Genomic DNA, 20,646 nt, shown 5'->3' with positions numbered 1-20,646 from the left:
ATCAAGAGAACTAGGAGTCCTCTTACAGACATGTTTGTCCTGTGTAACATATGTTGATGTCCATAGTTGATATTAGAGATACAGCCATATCCAGGTAATAGGGAATTTTGACTTTGCAAACACTTTCTGTCTCCCAAATCCCTTGACAATTTGCCAACATAATTATGATATATATATATATATATATATATATTAACAAGTGACTTATAAGCACTTCGGTAGCATGAGTCTCAATGTTTAGATTAGCAAAAGTCAAGAAATTATCACCGAGTAGTCAATGCCCACAGCTTTACTATTATTTTATTTAGCCGTGAACAGTAACTCAAACACTAATGTCCCCTGAGTGCATAAAACCAGTAACCCTTCTGGCTTTGGAGTGCAATGCCGCTTTCACATGTTCTTCAGGTTCTTTAAGGACCTTGTGTCTGGCTTGGAGACAACAAAGGTGATATTGTGCTGAGACATAATTGAAAGAAGGAAAGCTTATTCTGTTCTCTGCTGCCCCAATAGCCCGTGCGATTGCTTACAGTGAACCAAGCTGCTGTTCAGATGGACTCCCGACAGGCAAAACAGGCAATGACGTGGACGAAAGAAGGACGCCAATAGGCCTGGACTATGTCCGCCGGACTGTCCAGGTGGAGGTAAAAGAGCTGATAGAGAATACTTGATTTATACATTGTATTTATTTAACATTATGTTAGATTTTGTGGAGATAATCTGTCAGAACCTTTTTAATTTTTAATTTTTTTATTTAATTTGTCTCTTTTTCTCTGCCTGTCACTCTCCTTGTAGCCAGAAGGCCTGCCCAGAGAATACACCTACAGTGTCTTCTTCTGTCCCAATGGTCAGCGAAGAATTTTTTTCCAGAAATCATATAATTTTTACATCTGGAATCTCTTATGCATGTCTACTAGTAGAAAGTCAATACTGTCAGTTTCACTTGAGTGTATTCAATATTTCCATTCTCAGAGAGAATCCACATTTCCACCCCCAACAAGTATGAGTACCAGTATGTGAAAAAGCCAGCCAAGATGAATCAGTTCCAGGTGGCAGTAAAGACCCACAACGATGCCCATTTTGCCCTCTCTGCCAGCCCCCATGACAGTGCAGAGATGCTAGAGATTGTACTCGGGGGTAGGCAAAACACTCGCTCCTGGATTTCCTTGGGCAAGATGGGTGATCCCCTGGTCAGTGCCTCAACACCAGGCATCCTCTCCTGGGACGAGTTCCGCAGCTTCTGGATCAGTTGGAAGGGAGGCGTGGTACAGGTAAGGAGATAAAGGAATTGTAGAAGAAAAATGTTTTTCCATAGTATACATTAAGAGAACATCTGATGCTTTGGATATACAACACCCATCACAGGTAATACACAGGTATATATTGGTTTGGTCTGAAATATCCCGCACGGAAAAGTGCAACAGATTTGTTCAGATCATAAGTGGATGCTCCAGACACAAAGAGAAAAGAGTTTAAAAGACTCAGCAGGCCATGGGGTCTGTGTGTTAGGAGGACTGGCGCCACTTTTACTGCCGGGCCTTCCTGTAAGGTCACGCTTAACGGGCTGATGTCACTGAGGATACTTAGTGATCCATGGCCTGGTGCTCGCATGGCACTCTCTAGCTGGCACCCTGCTCCCCAGCCCCAGCATTAGCCTCGCACCATTCACCAAAGGCTGCAGTTAAAAGCCTGCATATTACAGCCCAATAGGATTCAGATATTTTTTGTGGAGGGGGGGTCGGTGGCATTTTTGGGGTTGGATGAGGGAGCTGGGCCTTGCGTTGTCTTTGGTTTAATGTGATTATGCAATGAAACTCTAGTACGAGAGAGGAAATGTGCTCTACATGGGTCTGTCTGTTTGTATGTTTGTGTTTGTGATTGTGTGTGGGAGGTGAGTGAATCACACTGGCATCACCGACACTTGGCAGAAAGACATTGTTAGTGCTCTGCTCAGTATGAGGGAGTCCAAAAAAAGCACCATTTGCTTTCTAAAGTGGGTTCATTGCTTTGTAATGTTTTCTTGTTGACTCCTATCTGTTTGTGTACTGATTCTTACAAGGGCCAGTTATAGTAGTAGTATAACAAAACAACACAAACAAATGCAATATGACAGATGGACTTTTGATTCCAAATGTGTATTCTGCCAGATATGTTTGCCTTCAGCCTGACTGCATTATTCTCTCCAGGTTGGCCATGGTTTACATCCATCCAATGAATCAGTGATCCTCCAGTGGGCAGTGGGCAATGAGCAGTTCCCTGGACAGGTTTGACTCCTTTATGGTATTTATATACTAGTTTTAGTCATTTATCTTTAGAGATCATTAAAAATAAATTATTTGTTTATTCATCCAGGTGCATCACATAGGCTTCTCGACAGGCTGGGGTTCAGTTGGGGAGTTTAAAATCTGGAGGAAGGAAGACACTGATGAGAACCACAATGAGGCCTTCACTCTGGGGGTCCCACACAACATGGTGCCGGGATCTGAGAGGGCCACTGCATTTATGATTGGTAAACTTTTTTTATGTGTGCATGCATACACACTATTATTACATATTGTTGTGTGCAAAAACATTTACTTATCTATTATTTCCAATATATGTCGTGTATCTACATACTAAAGCTTACATTTGAATGAAACTAAAATACATTTTTATATTGTCTGTATATGTGTGTTTGTGTATGTGTGCACCTGTATTAGGGGATGTGATGGGGCCAACTCTTAACAACCTGGACAAGCTGTTGCGGCTACCCTTTGGATGTGGGGAGCAGAACATGATCCACTTTGCCCCCAATGTCTTTGTTCTCAAGTACCTGCAGAAGACCAGGCAGCTCAGCCCTGAGGTTGAGAATGAGGCAACTGACTACCTGCTGCAAGGTAAAAAAAAACTGCAATCGCACCACATTCTTGTTTTCATAACACATTATTACCCCTAGATCAAACTTTTAATGCAAATGTATTCCTGTGGGTTATAAACACTGTACTAAATTAAGAAGTTTGAGGGAATTATGGGTTTCAGTTTTGTACACTTTACTATTGATTGCTTTGATAATCCGTCTTTTAATAATTTGTTCTCCTGGTGTACTCACTGTAATGTTGGTTTGATTAAGATGTGTAATGTCTAATTTATTAGAAGCTGAGTATCAGGAGCTCTTACTTCATACAAACTATTATCTTCGAGTACTTATTTTGGAAAAACCTGAATCAATGATCTAATATTTGACACTGAGATGAAGGATCGCTTCGGTACCACAGATTCCACCTGTCTGGACTACTGGTCAGATAACTGATGACATGTTTATCCAAAGATGCACTGCATTCCCAAAATCCTGCTGACCCTCTTCCAATTACCTAGCAGCTGTTTAAGTAGAGGAAACAAGCATCAAGTAAGTGCTCAGAATGTGCCGTGAATCTCAGAAAGTCAAATCTCCTCTGGCTCAACTGTGAGCTAAGTGACTTAATGCTGAGTGCAAGGAATGCCTTCTAATTGTTGGCAAGTTGTACGTTGTTGTTGGGTTTTCTGGAAACTATTAAAATTTACCTTGGATAAAGGTTGTTTGTGGAACTGTGGATTTCTTGACAGAGGAGCCTTGGCCTGGCCTGGCACTTTAGATCATGGATTGGAACAAGAACCTGGATGTTGTTACTCAGAGTTACCCAGACCAATATTTTCTCCACCTCCTCTGTTTTCTCCACTTAGCCTCAGAAAGACTCGCTCACCTTCATTAACTCTCGCTAGACTTTTTCTAGCGTGCTATACCAGGAACAGACCGTCGCACAGATGGATGTAAAAGAGTTGTGCACACAAGACAGGTGGCAAAGTGCAGTTTGTTATTTTTACCAACCTGACAGTGGAAATAACACTGAGGCTGACCTTGAGCTGGCAGAATAGACTGCCAAGCTGCTACCCAAAAAAAGCCTTTGAATTGTTAAAATGTGTAAGGAGCCTCAGGATCCCTGAAGAATACAAAGTTTACCCTCCTGTCCAAAAACCACATATCATTAAGTCATAGAGAGTTTGCATCATTAAAAATAGGAATTTGGCTGCTGTAGTATACATAGGAAGTAAGTATAGGAACAAATGTACTATGATTCCAAATTAAACAAAAACAAGTGGATCATCTTCTTTGATCACACCATGGAGCACCTGGACACATTTGCACAGTTATTCTATTATTATTGCACAATTGCATTGACCAGTGCAATGCGCTTTGTCGTGTGCACAAGAACAACAGGGCATGTCCAAGCACACTTGGTATTTTCACACATATTGTATATACAGGCATAGCTCTCTCTGCACAAAAGAAGTTTCACCATGCCTCACATCATTTGCATGCTGTTTATTGCACGCACCCCTCTTCCCAAATTTGCACCACGTGAACTGTGCACTGCAAGAAAATACGAAATGAATGGCCAAAGAGCATTTCAAGGTCAGGAAAATACCACATGTTGAAGTGCTGCTTTTGCCAGTCTTTGCACCATCTGTAAAATATAGCCCAAAGTTCAATCTCACCTTGCTGCTTCTCGTTTCCTGTCTTAACTTCAAAGATCACAAGATGAAAGAAGAATCCATACTTAACACCCTGACACTTCTGTAGAGCATTAAATACACTTACTTTAAAAGCTGTTTACTCTTGTATTATGAGTTCATGGCTTACAGTTAGTGTACATCTATCCCATTACATACAGTATGTGAGGATCCTGTGGAATGATTTTTTGAGCAGTGGCACTGATAAGAATTTTTTTTTTTCTGGATAGAGAGTATGTTCTACAGACCTGACAAGCTCTCTACAACCTGAAAAAATATGTAAATTATTTTGGTAATTTCTCAGTGATTTTGAGGGACTACTGTTGCTGAACGTTTTTCTCCTATTCTTTGTTCTTAACCAGGATACCAGAGACAGCTGACCTACAAACGGCAGGATGGATCTTACAGTGCCTTTGGAGAAAGGGATTCCTCTGGCAGTATGTGGTAAGTCATTGTAGGTGTAGCTGATAAAGTTTACACAACTCATACCAGCCAAACTACGCTTAGCTGTAGCCACATTCTTCAGCTTTAACTGGGACATAGGTTGCTGGCCAAAGCAATGAAGCTTTTATCAGCATTTCAGTACGCTGTGCTCAAATTAATCTATTCCTGTTGATGTGTTTAAATCACTGGTGAGTGTTTATATCATGTTTACACTCCCTGGGGGCAGGCAGGCAGACAGAACCATCTCATGGTATTTATAAAACTTAAATCAATGGTCTCAGTGGGGTACTCCACTGCTTGCATTTTGAGGCCCACGCACAATGTGCATACCTCTGGTTGATTTATGAGCTGAGGTGGGTATTATGATATTTAATAGAGCTAACACTGTGAAACAGCAGGTTACATAAACGACAAAGAATCATAAACAAACTGCATAATTGGATCCCTGAGGTAGGCAAAGCTGTCAAGATTTATTTGCAGTTAATCAGGGTTCATATCCGTGGCACTGAGTGGACTCATGCTGCTTTGGCCCCACAGACGAGCTCTTAATGCCACTATTGGAGACAGTCTTATAAGTTGTCTGGAGCCACTTCACCAAATGGCTCTCTACCTTTTTTTGACATGGCTTAGAAAATAGACGTGGAGCATACCTCTTAATGACTCACTACCTGGGTGTAATTGGTAACATTAAACTGCTATGGAAACCTTGAACTCTTCCCGTGATGACTGTGAGAGGATATTAGGATGTAACAAGCAGCGGCTTGGAGTTTTCCTTGGCGCCCAGGGCAAGAAGTGTGGGTTGTGGGCACAACTTAGATGGTGAACCTTCAATAAACCTGCATAAGACACTTTATGAATCCATCAACAACATATTTGCATCCAAAACAAGCCCATGTTTTGTTTTTAGTTCCAGAGTTCACGAGTAGAGCAGTGCATTTACTGCCTGCTTAAAAGCACCCGTAATGCAGTGTTAATGTATTCCAGCTTGTAAAGTGTATCTGAGTGGAAATTGACAGGATCTAATGAAAAGATTGAACATAATGACAAGGGCTGGCAGTAATGTTTTGGTGTGCAGTGCTGGCTATCTCTGTTGCCAAGGCTGTTAACACTGCACAGAGTTGTCTGAAAGCTCACTGACTTAATGTAATCTAAAGCAGGGAGACACTGACAAGGAATGATTAGGGTGACAGAATTCCAAGATTGTAGTAGTAAGTATGTATAAATAATAAATATGTATAAATAAATATGTAAGTATAAATTTGCCCCTTTGGATTTTGTAGTAGTTGTTTTGTAGTTTCTTTTCATCTTCTACCATTATCATCAGCAAGCCTCATGAAACATTCAACAACTTTGAAACATTTATGTCCTATTATTTTTTTATAATACCAGCCCAAAGTGAAAGTGCATAAACCACAACTCTCGTACAAACCTTGTTAAAAGACAATTTTCTAATAAAGGAAGCCCTCAGGTTTCCATGTTTTCCTCCATTTTAGAGAACAGAGAAAGCTGAAGTCGCGACTAAACTAATAAATTGCTTTTAACAAACTTGTCAAAAGTGTGTTCCCTCCTTATATGATTATTTTTAAGAGTGGAGCAGCTATTTTTTTCCTTTTCTCTGACAGTCTCACTCCTTGGCTCTGCATGTTGAGGCTGGCATGGCATTTGTGTCTGCCCAAAGACGGATCTGACAGCGTTAGCAGGGTTGGGGGGCTGAATACCAGAGATTGAAGGAACTGATATCTGCTGCTGTAATAACTTAATAGCTATTTCCAGTCCGGTGCCAAAGTAGTGAGCCAATGTTTCTTTCTGTCTTTTGCTTTAGCATTACTATAGAGCCATTCAAGGGGTGTGTAGTTGTAAAAAAATAAAGCCATCTTTGCTCTGTAGTCATGCAGGCGTGTCACAAAGCTATTATCCAGAGACAGCCTGCAAAAGTAATGCTTAGAATTTGAAATATAGAAATATCCTCCATATGGCAGTAGAGAAATGATCAGCCAGACATTTGCTAACATTTTACTGATATCTTGATTTAATTTCCCAATTTGCTAGAAATAGTAGCAGCAGTAGCACCTAATCCATCATTTCAGCATCAAGGCAGCTACCCCTAACCTTAACCCCTTATTAGTAATATGTTGGGATAATCAAGTAAAATCTGACTTTCAGACCTCTGAATGCTTTCCAGAACAACACACAACCACAACACCACAAGGCAAAAACACTTAAACTGGAGTGGGAAACACTTTCTCCAGGTCCAACTCATAACATTCCCCTTAAAGCTTGTCAACCTAGGCTTTATCATCGAGCATATCCATGTATTGTCAGATCTACCCTTTGAAGCATGGAGCTATATAAGGCTAGCTCAGAGAAGGGGGTTTGGAAATGGGAAGTCAGAAAACGAGGAAAGAGTAAGGGTAGGGGAGAATCCAGAGAGGGTGACCCCAGCCAAGGGCTGAGTGGTGGAAGTGAGCCTGTCTAGTGCTTCCTTCCTTCCCCAAACTAAATCATATTTACACTTTCCAGTACCTTTCCCTGGGGCCCAACATTTAAAGCCAGTGACACGATATTACTTAACATTACAAAAATTCCAACAGGCTTGCCCCTTCATCCCTAGTTTTGTCTCCGGGGAGGAATAACATCCAGGTTCCAGCCAGGGAAGATTTAGTGTTTCGCTTTATGAGAGCGAGGTTCTTTTTTCCCCTACTCATCTCCCCTGGTGCTCTTTCTTGGATTGGATTCTCACTTACAAGCTATGTTGAGAAACTAGAGCACGACCTGTTTGTTTATTTCTTAATTTCCATCTTGGGTTTCTTTCATTTTATGGTAAGGTGCTTGCCTCATCCTATATGTCAGTCGTGGTCAGGGGTGCTGTAATGGAATGTCTTGCTGTCACTTTCGACTACTGCCGGGAGGTCTGTTGTTTATGGATGAGTGTGTATTTATTAGCTCAGCCGTGTCCCCCAGGGCTGACCTTGGCCTTTCTCAGTGGTTCCCCTGGTCCTTCTCCACCGTGGCCCACTAAAACCATGGCTCATAAACTTTGAGTTGCACTCCCAGGCCAGCCGGATTCATAACCTTCGTCTCTGGGATCCGTATTTGTATAAGTTGCGGAATGCTTTTGGGGAATGTCCAACATACATGCAGAAGGATGCACGATTGGCCTGTGTGAGGTTTTACACTCTCAAAAGTATAGCTGACACATCCTGTAACGGTGATCAAACCCTGCTGCACCCATCTGCTCCCCTCCTTACTTCCTTTCTTTTTTCTATTTCCTCACATCCATCTATACATAGCAGTCCTTTCTTCTCTATCTTTGACAAAAACATCCCTCCATCTACATTCTTCTCTCTCAGCCCCCCTTCCCCTTTGTTGATAGATTGAAAGAGTGTGACTCAGAAAACTTCTCTCTCTGTTGAAAAAGTGATTGCCGTCAAACTCTTGATCGTTAAATATTTTTGCGGGGTTTGCCAGCACACGTTTTAAAGGATCTTAGACATCTCTCCTCTCTTATCTCCTTCCCTTTTCCTTCCCCCTCACCCATCTTTATCTGCCTCCTTCCCCCCTACATCCATCTCTTCTCCCTCTAGGTTGACAGCATTTGTGCTGAAGTCCTTTGCTCAGTCTCGGGGATTCATCTTCATTGACCCCGAGGAGCTTCGGGCAGCCAAATCCTGGCTCATCAAACATCAGCGAGATGATGGCTCCTTCCCCGCCATGGGACGCATCCTCAACAAGGACCTGCAGGTAGGCTTGTGTCTTGGTGGATGTGAGGTGGGGTTAAAAGCAGGACCAAACATGGATGCACCAATATTTTTTATAAAGTCCTAATTACATTATATGTCATGAAGGAGCAATCTAAAAGAAGGGGAGGGATTGCTTATTACTTCCTGAGTCAATGACAATATGGATTGGGACTATACTGTCAGAGTTTTCTATATTTCTTTAAACATATTGTAAAAATACATCCCTCTGTATGATTATGTTTTTAATGTGTTTGTGTGTCAGGTGAAAGCTAATTTTGTACTGTCAGACCTCCAGCTAACTAAGCTCAGGAAGGTCTGGGAAAATTCATGGCCAAAAGGCGCTGGGCAAAATAACCAAAAATATTTACATTGGGGGAAAACTGAAGGCTGAAGTTCTGTTTACTAAGATACCTTTTCCTGAGCCAGGCATTTTTTGAACTCGATGCCAACCCCATAGCTGACCGAGAATTCACACGATTTAACTACATACATTTTTTAATGAAATACTCTTCAAACTTCTGTTTTACGAGTTGGAGGTCTCTGACGGGAAATTAACAGGAAGCTAATGTGTGCTTTTGTCCGCAGGGAGGGATCCACGGGAAGATCTCACTTACAGCTTATGTGGTAGCAGCTCTCTTGGAGACCGGGATAACCACAGAGGTAAGCAGTCCGATAAAATAGCATCGTTGAGCTAAACTTTAGAACACTTTAACAAGCACAGTAAAGAAAACAACTAAAAATGTTTCACTTTGCCTGATCTGTCACCTACAGCAGATGCAGTGGTATAAAAACTGATTCATGATCTCAGCAGGTTTAAAGGAGAAAGTCTTTTAATCATCCACAGCAACACGTAGTGCGCTACCTGTCCCCCCTGAACCACTTATTCCTGTAGCCCTTCCTACCTGCCTGTTGTGAATTTAAGTATAGGTCGTGTGTGGACATATCTCTGAATTCCTGATAGTTGTGAAGATGGATGTGCTGGCAGTCTGCCTACTCATATTTGTTATGCCCCAGTGCTGCTAATCTAATATCTAATCACGTTTTGGACTACATCAAAAGATTTCGGCTGACGTGCAGGGACAATTAAGTTCTGCGACGGACAACTCGGTTCCCTATCTCCTTTCAGATTTTTCTGTTGCTCTTCTTTTCTCTCTGATTTTGGCTTGATTTTTCTTTACTCTCTCACTAATAGCTATTCTCAATGATTAAACATTGGCACCATATGTGCTGTTCAGTCACTAAAAGACATGAGAAAAGGAACAGTCACAATATAATTACTTATTCTGGCAATATGACAGCATTTAAACCTCTGATTGTTTTTGTCTTTGCTCTCCATTTGTCCGCATAGTTGACTCTTTATTTAGCATTTCCTCTCCCGGGCTCCTCTCCATCCATCTGCCCACCCCTCCCCTTTCTTCTGCTATCTATCCCAGAGGGCTTCTTCTGAGAGTCTGTCCTTTTACAACTGATAAAAATTGAAAAGGTATCCTTCACATCAAAGAAGAACCTTCAACCCCCCTCCAATTTCACTTAATTAAAAGATGACTGCTGCAATTACAGTGAGTGGCTCTAGAGGCCTATCATCTCAGGGATGAGAGGGAAGGTCACATCTGCATGAGATGAAAGTCAACTCTCAACTTTTTAATGGCCAAAATGAATGTTTATTCAATAACTGCAACTGAGCAGAAGAGACGGTTGTGAGTTTGGACAGGGCAACCTCTAAACAGTTGAACGCTGAAAGAGATGATGATGGTGACAATGATAACACATGCATGTGTGTGTGTGTGTGTGTAAAAGGTATGCGAGAGGTCAGGTAATGTAAGAGGCATATCTGATGATCCCAGTGGGGAAATTAAGTTGCCGCAACAAAGAATACAGAATAGAATAAGTACTGTACTACAGTAAAAAAAAAAAAAATAACAGACACTGTACTTGTACGATAAACCATACTGTATACTGTATACTTATCATACTTATCATGTATACTTATCATATATATATACTTAATTTATTCTGTGTAGGCATGAAACCACCATTCACAGTTTTCAGTTTTATCAGTCACTTTTGTATTTCAGTATTTGCATAGCAGGACAGCTACCATCAACACCACACTTAAAACTCCTAAATAACTATATGATTATATGTATTTATATATTTTGGCACAGCTATAATAAAGTAAACTGCAATTAAAGTATTGAATGGTGCTTTATTATTTTAACCAGTTACCAAAAAATTGGGGGGAAAATACTCAAAACAGCACTTCAGATACATCATTTTTACACATTTCTAGGTTTAAATAGTTATCACTAGTGGGAGAACAAATATACATAAATGTGTCCAGTAATGCAAACAGTTTCCATCTCTGCCATGTCTTGTAAGCTACTGATCATAACCATTATCAAAGGTTCATTTGTGTTTGTCTTATGTGATGTCCAGGAAGAGAAGGTGGCAGTGGCCAAAGCGAAGGATTTCCTGGAGAGCAACACCTACTCTGCCGATGACCCTTACACCACGGCCCTGTCTGCATATGCTTTGGCTCTGCTACGCAGCCCTTACGCCCCGCTGGCCCTGCGCCGCCTTAACCACATGGCCATCACACAAGGTACTGCCACACTCATCACTGTGAGCAACGCAGTCAGCAAGTCATTCATTCAGAGTTTAGTAACCTGGACAACAGATGTTTTACCAGGTGACAAGCAAAGACCAGATTTTGAATTAAATCTGTAACAGACTAGTGCACCATGAGAAAAAAAGAATATATGGATTTGTAGAAATATATGAAATATATGGCTTATTTCTTTGATCAGATTTTTGCAACAGCTCAATATTATTACAGATTTACAGTTGAAGCCTCCTGCCCTAAGGCTGCTTGCAAAGGCACAAGATACAGGGCAGAAACAACTGTGAAAGGCTGCTGTAGTCCTCAGCAGTAGTTCAATCCACTCCTCCCTTTCCCCCTCTGTTTCTTATCTCACTGTTGGGTTCCTTCGGCCATTTCCTTCTCTTCCTCTCGACTGAAACTTTCTGCAAGTTTTGGCAGATTTCACAGAGTGTAGGGGAACACAACAGTATTCTTACTTGATCACAATAATTTTATTCCCCAAGTACAATGAAGGCACAGGGCTTGGTTGCATAGTTGCTGAAAGATTCAGACAATTAGGATATTGATACAATGAGTCATGATACAGGATGCCGCCCCTGAGCCCTCTCTCTCTCTCTTTATCTTACTTTGTTTGTCTTTGTAGATGGACTCACCCACTGGAGTCTGACTGGCAGCACTATGACAGATGAGGACACTTTCATGGGCTTCAGTGATGGCCTTTCTCAGTCCGGTATACTGCCAACCACACAGATCTGATATTGTCTGAAAATAAAATGCAGAATCCAAATATGAATTGTCATGATTAATTCTTGTTTATTCCCAGTGGTGTCAGCGGAGGTGGAGATGACTGCCTACGGTCTTCTGACCTACACCCTCCTTGGTGATGTGGCTTCTGCCCTGCCTGTTGTCAAATGGCTCTCTCAGCAGAGGAATGCCTTGGGCGGCTTCTCCTCCACACAGGTAGCCCTGTTTCTCTGGCTTCTCTTGTTTTTTGGTTCAACCACGTGTAGCAGCATAATTCTAATAAGGTTAAAGAAAAAACAAATAGACGTTTTAATGAAAAAAATGTTCACGCAGAAGTTAAGAATGACAACAGATTTTAGGTACTTATTATTACTAAAGATAAAATATATTTTGTTGAACCCAAAGCTGAAATGTAAAGTAGATCTCTCTAAAACCCCTGTGCAGGACACGTGTGTAGCTCTGCAGGCTCTTTCGGAGTATGCCATCCTGTCCTACGTGGGAGGCGTCAACCTGACCATCTCACTGGCCTCCACCAACCTTGACTTCCAGGAGACCTTTGAGCTCAACAGGGACAACAAGAAACTCCTTCAGAGTGCCAAGGTAACCACATTCATGGATTAAAAGAAATGATTCTTTTGTGGCAAGAGTACACCTCAGTGTTTTTGTGTGCAAATGAGGCACGACAAGCGATTTGTCGTGCTGCCGCCTTTTAGGGTGTTTATCTACGTTTGACAGCACTTCATCATCATTAATTGTCAATTCGGCTAATGATTTCAAGTACTTCAGAGGGGGTATTTCACTTAAGAGAAACCCCAACGCTTTAATGCAATTTAGAAAACGGTTTCTTTATCACGGTGATTGATGAGCCACAGTGTACCAGAGCCTGACTGGCATTAAACATTGATCTCTGTGTTTCTATGTCTGGCTGTTTAGTAGCCAGGACCTTTACACACTGCCAAACCAAACCAGGCTTAACTGGGCTGGATTTCCCAAAAGCACCTTGTTGGTCTGTTAATTTAATAACTGTGTTTTATTGGCCTGTTTGTCTAAACATTACCAACTTGACAGTGTGGGCATGAACTGCCTTGGCTGTGGCACTGTGGCGTCAGGTCAGAGCTGCTGTGTGTATGTGAGTGTGTGCGTGTGTGTGCATGTGCATGTGTGTAAAAATTCTCTATCAGACAGCCAGAGTGGTTCAGGTGAGAGTGCAGTACGTTCTCTCTGCCAGGCATGTTTTTCTGCTGTGATTAGTGGTGTCAGCTTAATTGGGGGCAATTAAGGCCTGCTGGTTAGTAGCCAGGGAACCACTAGTGGCAGTGCAGCAGCCTACAGCATTCATTCACTTGATAAATGACTCATTCACCTCTCCCTGCCCCCTCTGACTCTCTTTGTTTCTCTTCTCTCTCTTTTTTTCAGATCCCCAGTATCCCCACAGGCCTTTTTGTCAGCGCTAAGGGGGAAGGCTGCTGTCTCATGCAGGTATTGTAGTACTCACACACACACAAGCTAATGCAAACAGACACATTTGCCTTCTTGAACATTGTCCAAAAAGGAACTGTAATGCTTACTTCATTGGTTTACAGCATGCAATCTAGCTGTACAGGAGAGTCAGTCACCATCGCCACATAATGCCCAAATTCCTCTGTAAATTGGAGTAATCTGGTAGAGTTTAGCCAGTTGTTTTGGAATGTGTTGATCATTCCTGTTTATTTCTGTGGTCCCCTGGATAGGATGCTGTTTACTTCCTACCTTTTCACAGACAAACAAAAACCTCTTTCATAAACAGTAGGAGTCATTTTTCCTTTTTGTTGGATGATATGCTGAACTCTCTTCTTATCACCCATGTTTAAATGTTTGTCTGCTTCAAAACCAAACAAGGCGTGAATGAAAAAGCATGTGTGATCAAAGATGTTTAAAATCCTGTTTTCAGAAACCTGTATGTGAGATATGACTCGGTTTGACTGAGGCAGAGCCAGCTACAGCAGCAGATGTTGTGCTCTGCCGTGCAGTGCCTGAAACGTCTTCAAACTCGTTCTTGCACACAAACACACAATTTCTTTCTTCGCACCTCTCTCCCTCTCTACTTTCTCTCTATCCACACCTCTCTGTGCGTCAACACACCCCTTTGACAGCCCCTCGGGCCAGCAGCACCTGGGCTCTAATGAAATACAAGAGCGGGGCAATCAAAGAGACCTGCCTGTGTGTGTGTGTGTGTGTTTGTAGACATACTGTATGTGATGAGCATACGTCCTGTCCCTCAGGATTATTATTTAGTAGCTCTGCAAAGGTCTGAAATCAGACTGGATGATTTATTCCGAATGTGTACAGTTCTGGGAATAATAATCTTCTGTGAAATTAAAAAGAGCATCAAAGCAGTGAGTTGTCCTCAGGCTGAAATAGTAGTTTTCTGAATGCATGTCTTGTGTCCAGTGAATATGATTTGTGGTTTATGCTTTAAAGTGTTGCCTAAGTCTTTTTTTCCTGACTTTCTAGTCTTTTCAAGGCCGGAGGTCCTAAATATTTGAACTCCAAGTAGTTTGTTTCCAATTGATGATGCCAAAACATATTAATTTTATTTCTTCACACAAAAATATTTTTTTATAAATAGCTGCCTCAGACACATACCAAATATGCGGCACACAAATGAAAACCTGCTTTGATAGCTGACATTTATGGCAAACTATCCACTCATCTGACATACAGTATGCCTCTATATCAGGATTACATAATGCCTCTGCTTGCTATTATCATATCCTCATAAGCACAACCAAAATAAGGTGGAGAATTAAAACAAGTATCTTAAGACCTAATCTCCTAATCACAAAGGGAACAATTAACAAAATCCACAGCCATGCTTGCAGCTCTGTGAGGATATTTTTGCTAATTAGCACCAAACACATAGTATATCTTAGGTTGATAGGAGTGTATTTGATTTTAGGTATTTACCAAACTACTATACATTATGAAATTTTACCTAATGGTAGCATTAGATTAAATGTTAGGGTTTAGCAAAGTTATTGGAGTACCAGAAGGTGTGTACAAAATGGCAGTTCATCCAAGAATATTTGAGACACTCAAAACCACAAATATAAACCTCTGCAACAGACCAAACGTTAGTGTATTACCCAAGTCAGTAGGATTCATCCTCTGGGAACCACAAATGTCTGTACAAAACTTCATGACTATCCTTAAAGCCTTGCGGCTAGCTCTATTTGAAGATTTAAAGTCTCAATTTCATGGATATCATTCTTAAATACTTCACCCCCACTGCTCTTTGTGTATCTGTAGATTGATGTGTCTTACAACCTACCTGACCCAGTATCCAAGCCAGCCTTCCAGCTCAAGGTGGATCTGAAAGAACCTTTTCAGGAGCGACACCTGCAGCCCCCCTCCTCCTCCTCCTCCTCTGCCCGCCATCCTTCGTCACGCTCCCGGAGCCGCGCTGACAACCGCTCTGAGCTTAACCGGAAGCGGCGGGCGCCCATCGATGACGACGACCCAGCAGCCCACCAGGATAAAATGGACTTCCACATCTCCTTAGAAGTCTGTGCCAGGTAGAACACACACATTGTGTACGAGTAAAGAAGCTGGCCTCGCACGTTTACACAGCTCAGCTTCTAACAACCCCCCATTTTCACCCTCACCCCAACTCTGTCTAGGTGGCTTCATTCAGGCTCGTCCAATATGGCCGTCATAGAAGTTCCAATGATTTCTGGTTTCCGGGCAGATGTTGAAAGTCTAGAGAGGGTACGTAATCACATTAATACACATGCACGCACGTTGCCAGAGGGTTTAGAGATTGTGCTTCATCCTGAACATACACAGACCCATAGATACCCATTGTCTATTATTGTTGGTCATAGTGGCTCACAGATTGCTAGACAGGCAGGACAAGTAGTCAGGTAAGTGCCCAAAGCGAAAGGCAGGTAGAAAGAGAGATGTAGATGCATCTGGCATCTACATCTGGAGGCAATTTGACAAAAGGCAATAAGTCATAGAATTCATCAGACTCCTCCTGTTTCCTTTGCAGACTTATTTGCCAACTTCAGGCTCACATGTACACATTCACACCCACACAGAATACATCCCCTAACGTACTCGCAGAAAGAAACACACACATACTTTGGACATATATTATTTCTGTGATGGAGTGGTGTGTAAATATTTATCAGAAGTGTTTATCTGTTATTCCTTCCATTGTTGTACAAAGTAGTTGGTCTGAACAGCTCCTGAAGACTTCGTTCAAATGGGACCCTCTGTGTGCTGTGTGTTACACATGTGTGCAATGTGAAAGTATTACATGTTTGTATGGTGCCATAGTCACAGGAATGGTCATTAAGGTGAGGTTCCTTTTTTACTGGGCTTTTTTAGGTATGATAAGAGAAAGACCAGCCAGCTCAGGCACTGTGGCGTTACAATGTCTCAGGGTCAGAGGCCATTGGGCCTCTCTGGGCCTACAAGACCAAACACACCCTTGGGCCTCATGAAGTATACACTTTGAGAAAAAGGACAGAGGGAAGAGTCAGATGTTATGTAATAAACAGAGTACTGGATTAAAGGAGTAACAGACGTGGGATGGATGGGTGAATTGAGTAGTGGTTAATAAGGATGGAGAGCTAGAGAAAGTGATGATATATTTAGGGGCTGGATCCAGGTCAGCTCCCCAGCCACCCATCAGAAGCCTGTCCCTCATTACTAGACAGTTATAGGGCCTTAGTCTGCAGGCTTCCACCCCTAAAAGAGCCACCTCTTTGGCTACCTGGGGAGATGTTAAACACGCACACACATACATACACACATATACTGCTGTGAGTGTGTTAGTTGAGGCTGATCTGTGTTGTAGTGGCTAACAAGCTCAGTTTACACCCCTGCTGGCCTCCCTTGGAGGTTTACTGCTGCCTGCCCGACTGCCACTTACATTCCTCAATTTATGGTGGCAAGCTTGGCTTCTACAGTCATGTCTAGTTGCTTTCATGGAAGCTGTAGTCATGAATGATTAGTACGGTGACTGACTGGCAGCAGCCACAGCCAAGGCCTCTTATCACCCAATATAATGAGCTTTGTTTAACAACTCAGAACACACTGCGGTTATAACATTTGAGCTATGGGAGTTCATTGGCAATGTTTAGTTGCTAGATAGACAAACAATGCTTTTGTAAACACAAAGACTGTGTGTGTTTGTGTGTGTGGTGTGTGCATGTGTGTGTGTGTCTTGGTGGCGCCAGCTCAGGCTGAGCACCTCATAAACCCCTGCTGTCCAAAGGCTGCCACCTTTGACAGAATGAAAAATCCCCCCATGGGGGGAATTAACTCTGCTGACTCTCCATGCACACACTCAAATTTGCAGTAAACAGCTTCCCCATTACTCATTCATACACTCATATTTTCTAGATATGGTCATGCATGTCTGACCCAACTATATGTATGTGCACAAGGTTCACAAAATACCAGAAACTCTAAGTATAAAACACTGATCAGGCTATCCCAGAGGAAAGCTAGGATCCCTTGTTGATTTCAACTCATAAAGGCCTAGCCAAGTACATGATTGGTGACCTGTACATTTTCCACCTTGGCCATCATGTCGTGGTACAGTGCATATGGTTTGCATTCCAGCTGTGGCCCACAGTGCAAATCACTTTGCTGATTCAAATTGTTCCATTTAGTTCATTTTGAAGGATTTGATGATCACTATTGCAGTTTTTGTTCACCGTCTTGTCTGGAGCGAAAGCCATCACGACCTGCGTGTTCAAATTCATTTATAGTGTACAGCAGTAAGTAAACATATGACCATTCATACTGACATTCAGTGCTGATTATGACTGTCTTCAGCTCAGTAATGTCAGTGAGTTCACTCTTATGCTAGTTCAGTTCAGTTCCTATACACGCACTGTTTATAGGGTTAATAGCTTACCTGTCATGTATTTGTGCCATTAATTACGTAATGATGAACCATTTTTGTGGTCTTTTTAATATGCTTCTAATGAGGAAGTAATGTACTGTGTATCACAGCTGAAATGACAACAATGCTCCCCAGTGAGCTCCTTTGCTAAAAGCTACTGATGTGGTCAGTCACAGTGGTGATTCAGGATACTTTGGTCAAACCAGGGTTTTTGTTACATGTTTAACTTTTTATATTTAATCTCAGTAAATAGTAAACCCTTGTTAGCATGAGATGGAGCTGTCCAATCCGCTGTGGTGCTGATTACTATTTATATCCATGACCACTTGTTGTCCACTAATGTTAGAATCAAATGCAAGGCAAGTTTATTTGTGAGTCTACTTGGGGATGACATGCAGCAAAGGGCCGCAGGTTGCAATCAAACCCAGGGCCGCTGTGGTAAAGACTCAGCACCCGGCATGTTAAGCTGGTTTCAAGCGCTAGGTTTCCACAAGGTAATGCTGGAAACTACTGAGAGCATCACAAAAGTAGTTTTTAAAAAATGTCCCACTATAGTGCTTCACCAAGGATATAATCAATGTACACACATGCACACACACCCTACAACATTTCTGAACCAATTCCTGGACTAAGCCAGGCCAAAAGTCTGTGTCTACACCGATTTTGCTTCAGTCCAGTTGTGTTTTTCTACATACTAAACTTGTGTGTCTTCCTCAATAGCTGCTGATGGACAAGCGAGTGGGTCTGAAGAGATATGAGCTGAATGGGAGAAAAGTCTTGTTCTACTTTGATGAGGTGAGTTCAAGCAAAAAACCTCCTTGATGTCCATCAGGGCTCTGCTCATGTTGAGGAGTACTGTATGTGTTGTGAAAGTGGATGAGGAGAGGGTTACTCACCAGTGTTAGCACAAGGTTGGGGAGGGTTCTCTCTCTCTCTCTCTCTCTCTCTCTGTATGTGTCTATGTAAAAGTAGATTACTGTGCATATTTGTATTTTCCTACATTTATATGTGTTTCTGGGTGTTTTTGTACATATTTTTTTCTATGTTTTTCACCCGTTCTCAGATCCCTAGCCAGTGTATGACGTGTGTGGCCTTCCAAGCTGTCAGGGAATACATTGTGGGCAAGACAGCGCCTGTTCCGGTCAAGATCTATGACTACTACGAACCAGGTGTGCCTCTGATGAATATTTTAACTACTGCTCTTTAAAGAGTTACAGAGCAGGAAAACCCTATAACTCAGCATGATTTATGTTTTTAAGTTTATGACCTAGTTATGGTGAGCGTCATCATTGTTTTGTGTGTGTGGATGTGTAAACGTGAATGTGGGTCTGTGTTTGTCGTGCAGCCTTCGAGGCCACTCGGTTCTACAACGTTAGCGAGATCAGTCCGCTAGCACGGGAGCTGTGTGATGGACCCACTTGCAATGAGGTGGAAAGTTCAACCAATCAGTGGATAGGTGAGAGTCGCTCTACGCCCTTAATGATTCACAGACACCTCACAACCATCAGTCTCTTAAAAACACTTTTTTTCCCTGCAGGTTTTGTGCAGGCGAACCAGTGCAACAATGTGTTTGGCTGTCTGGAGGAGGAGCAGTTTGAACGTTGCACTTGCTACAGGGACTGTGGCTACGATGGGGAGCCAGTTTGTGGGTCCGACGGGCAGCTCTACCAGAACCAGTGTCAGATGGAGGTGTTTGCCTGTCGAAACGGGACACGCATCAAGCAGGTTCCGCTGTCCCAATGTCCTAACAGTAAGAGCTCTCTTTTTGAACAACACCTGGATTTCAGTCAGGCTCCATAATTCACTCAGGCTGTTGCTTGCACAACTATAACCTGGTTCCAGACCTACATCTCACTTTTGTTCAACAATTCAAATAGGTCTGCCGGTTGGACAAACAGTCGGCCAGTCAGAGCTAAGTAGGCAGGATTAGGAAGGGGGTGTCATCTATCTATGTCAACTATTTGAATACAGCTCAGCCTTCCAAGCGTGTAGGGAGGCTACGGTGGCTGCGAAACTCGCAAAATTTGCAAAAGGGCCTATCTAGAGCCAGCGTTTGGTTTTTCTGTTCTGGGAAACATGGCTGGTGGATGAGGCCCCGTCCCCTCTGTAGATAAAACCAGCTCATTCAATAGTAACAGAAACACAACCATTTTTATTTTTGGTTTATTATACACTAATGAAAATATATCTATGAATATCATACGTAATTTCTGCCAATTCTTACACAATGGACTTTTAAATCAACATATTTGTTTGATCAATGTTGAAAAATGTTAACTGTTCTGTTCCGCGTCATCTGAAATTGAAATTGGCGGGACAGAGAGGTCACTCACTTCTGATTGTTAGGGTAAAACAAAAGAAGAAATTGGTTAATGTCAACACAATGTTGGGCTGAATGAATGAAGTGAAACAAAAAGGCAAATAAGCCGGATTTTCTAACATGGTTAACATGCTAATGCTAAGATGGAAATTACTAATTAGATGTCTACATTCTACATCTTTATTTTGAAACAGCCTCAATCTTGTAGTGCTTATCATATCTAGCTCTGTTGAAGTGAACATGAACATACAGTTAATTTATACAATGGGTGGGATGTAACTCACAGACGTTGACAGCATATCTCCGAACTTTTCCTCCATTCAGAGGAAACTAGTGTGTGTGTGTGTGTGTGTGTGTGTTCGTGTGTTCGTGT

At 42.1% G+C, this 20,646-nt stretch overlaps 1 protein-coding gene across 1 annotated transcript in view; it reads left to right on the top strand.

The window, feature by feature from the left end:
* The window catches only part of cpamd8 (C3 and PZP like alpha-2-macroglobulin domain containing 8), a 41,807-nt gene that overhangs the window by 15,910 nt on the left and 5,251 nt on the right, over positions 1–20,646 (top strand). Inside the window, exons 22-41 of the mRNA XM_035653723.1 lie at positions 511–641; positions 793–844; positions 970–1,268; positions 2,184–2,261; positions 2,350–2,506; positions 2,697–2,873; positions 4,887–4,968; positions 8,553–8,709; positions 9,294–9,368; positions 11,145–11,310; positions 11,954–12,040; positions 12,134–12,270; positions 12,499–12,654; positions 13,471–13,533; positions 15,343–15,608; positions 15,714–15,801; positions 18,674–18,748; positions 19,017–19,122; positions 19,299–19,409; positions 19,491–19,703. Coding sequence (XP_035509616.1) covers positions 511–641; positions 793–844; positions 970–1,268; positions 2,184–2,261; positions 2,350–2,506; positions 2,697–2,873; positions 4,887–4,968; positions 8,553–8,709; positions 9,294–9,368; positions 11,145–11,310; positions 11,954–12,040; positions 12,134–12,270; positions 12,499–12,654; positions 13,471–13,533; positions 15,343–15,608; positions 15,714–15,801; positions 18,674–18,748; positions 19,017–19,122; positions 19,299–19,409; positions 19,491–19,703 — 2,676 coding nt within the window. The remainder of the gene's footprint in view (positions 1–510; positions 642–792; positions 845–969; positions 1,269–2,183; positions 2,262–2,349; positions 2,507–2,696; positions 2,874–4,886; positions 4,969–8,552; positions 8,710–9,293; positions 9,369–11,144; positions 11,311–11,953; positions 12,041–12,133; positions 12,271–12,498; positions 12,655–13,470; positions 13,534–15,342; positions 15,609–15,713; positions 15,802–18,673; positions 18,749–19,016; positions 19,123–19,298; positions 19,410–19,490; positions 19,704–20,646) is intronic.

This window comes from Morone saxatilis, unplaced genomic scaffold (assembly GCF_004916995.1).
Source record: "Morone saxatilis isolate NCDOM2014 unplaced genomic scaffold, NCSU_SB_2.0 Contig12, whole genome shotgun sequence".
NCBI lineage: Eukaryota > Metazoa > Chordata > Actinopteri > Moronidae > Morone > Morone saxatilis.
The sequence above is the reverse complement of the archived record's forward strand: the minus strand, read 5'-3'. Positions and strand labels throughout refer to the sequence as shown.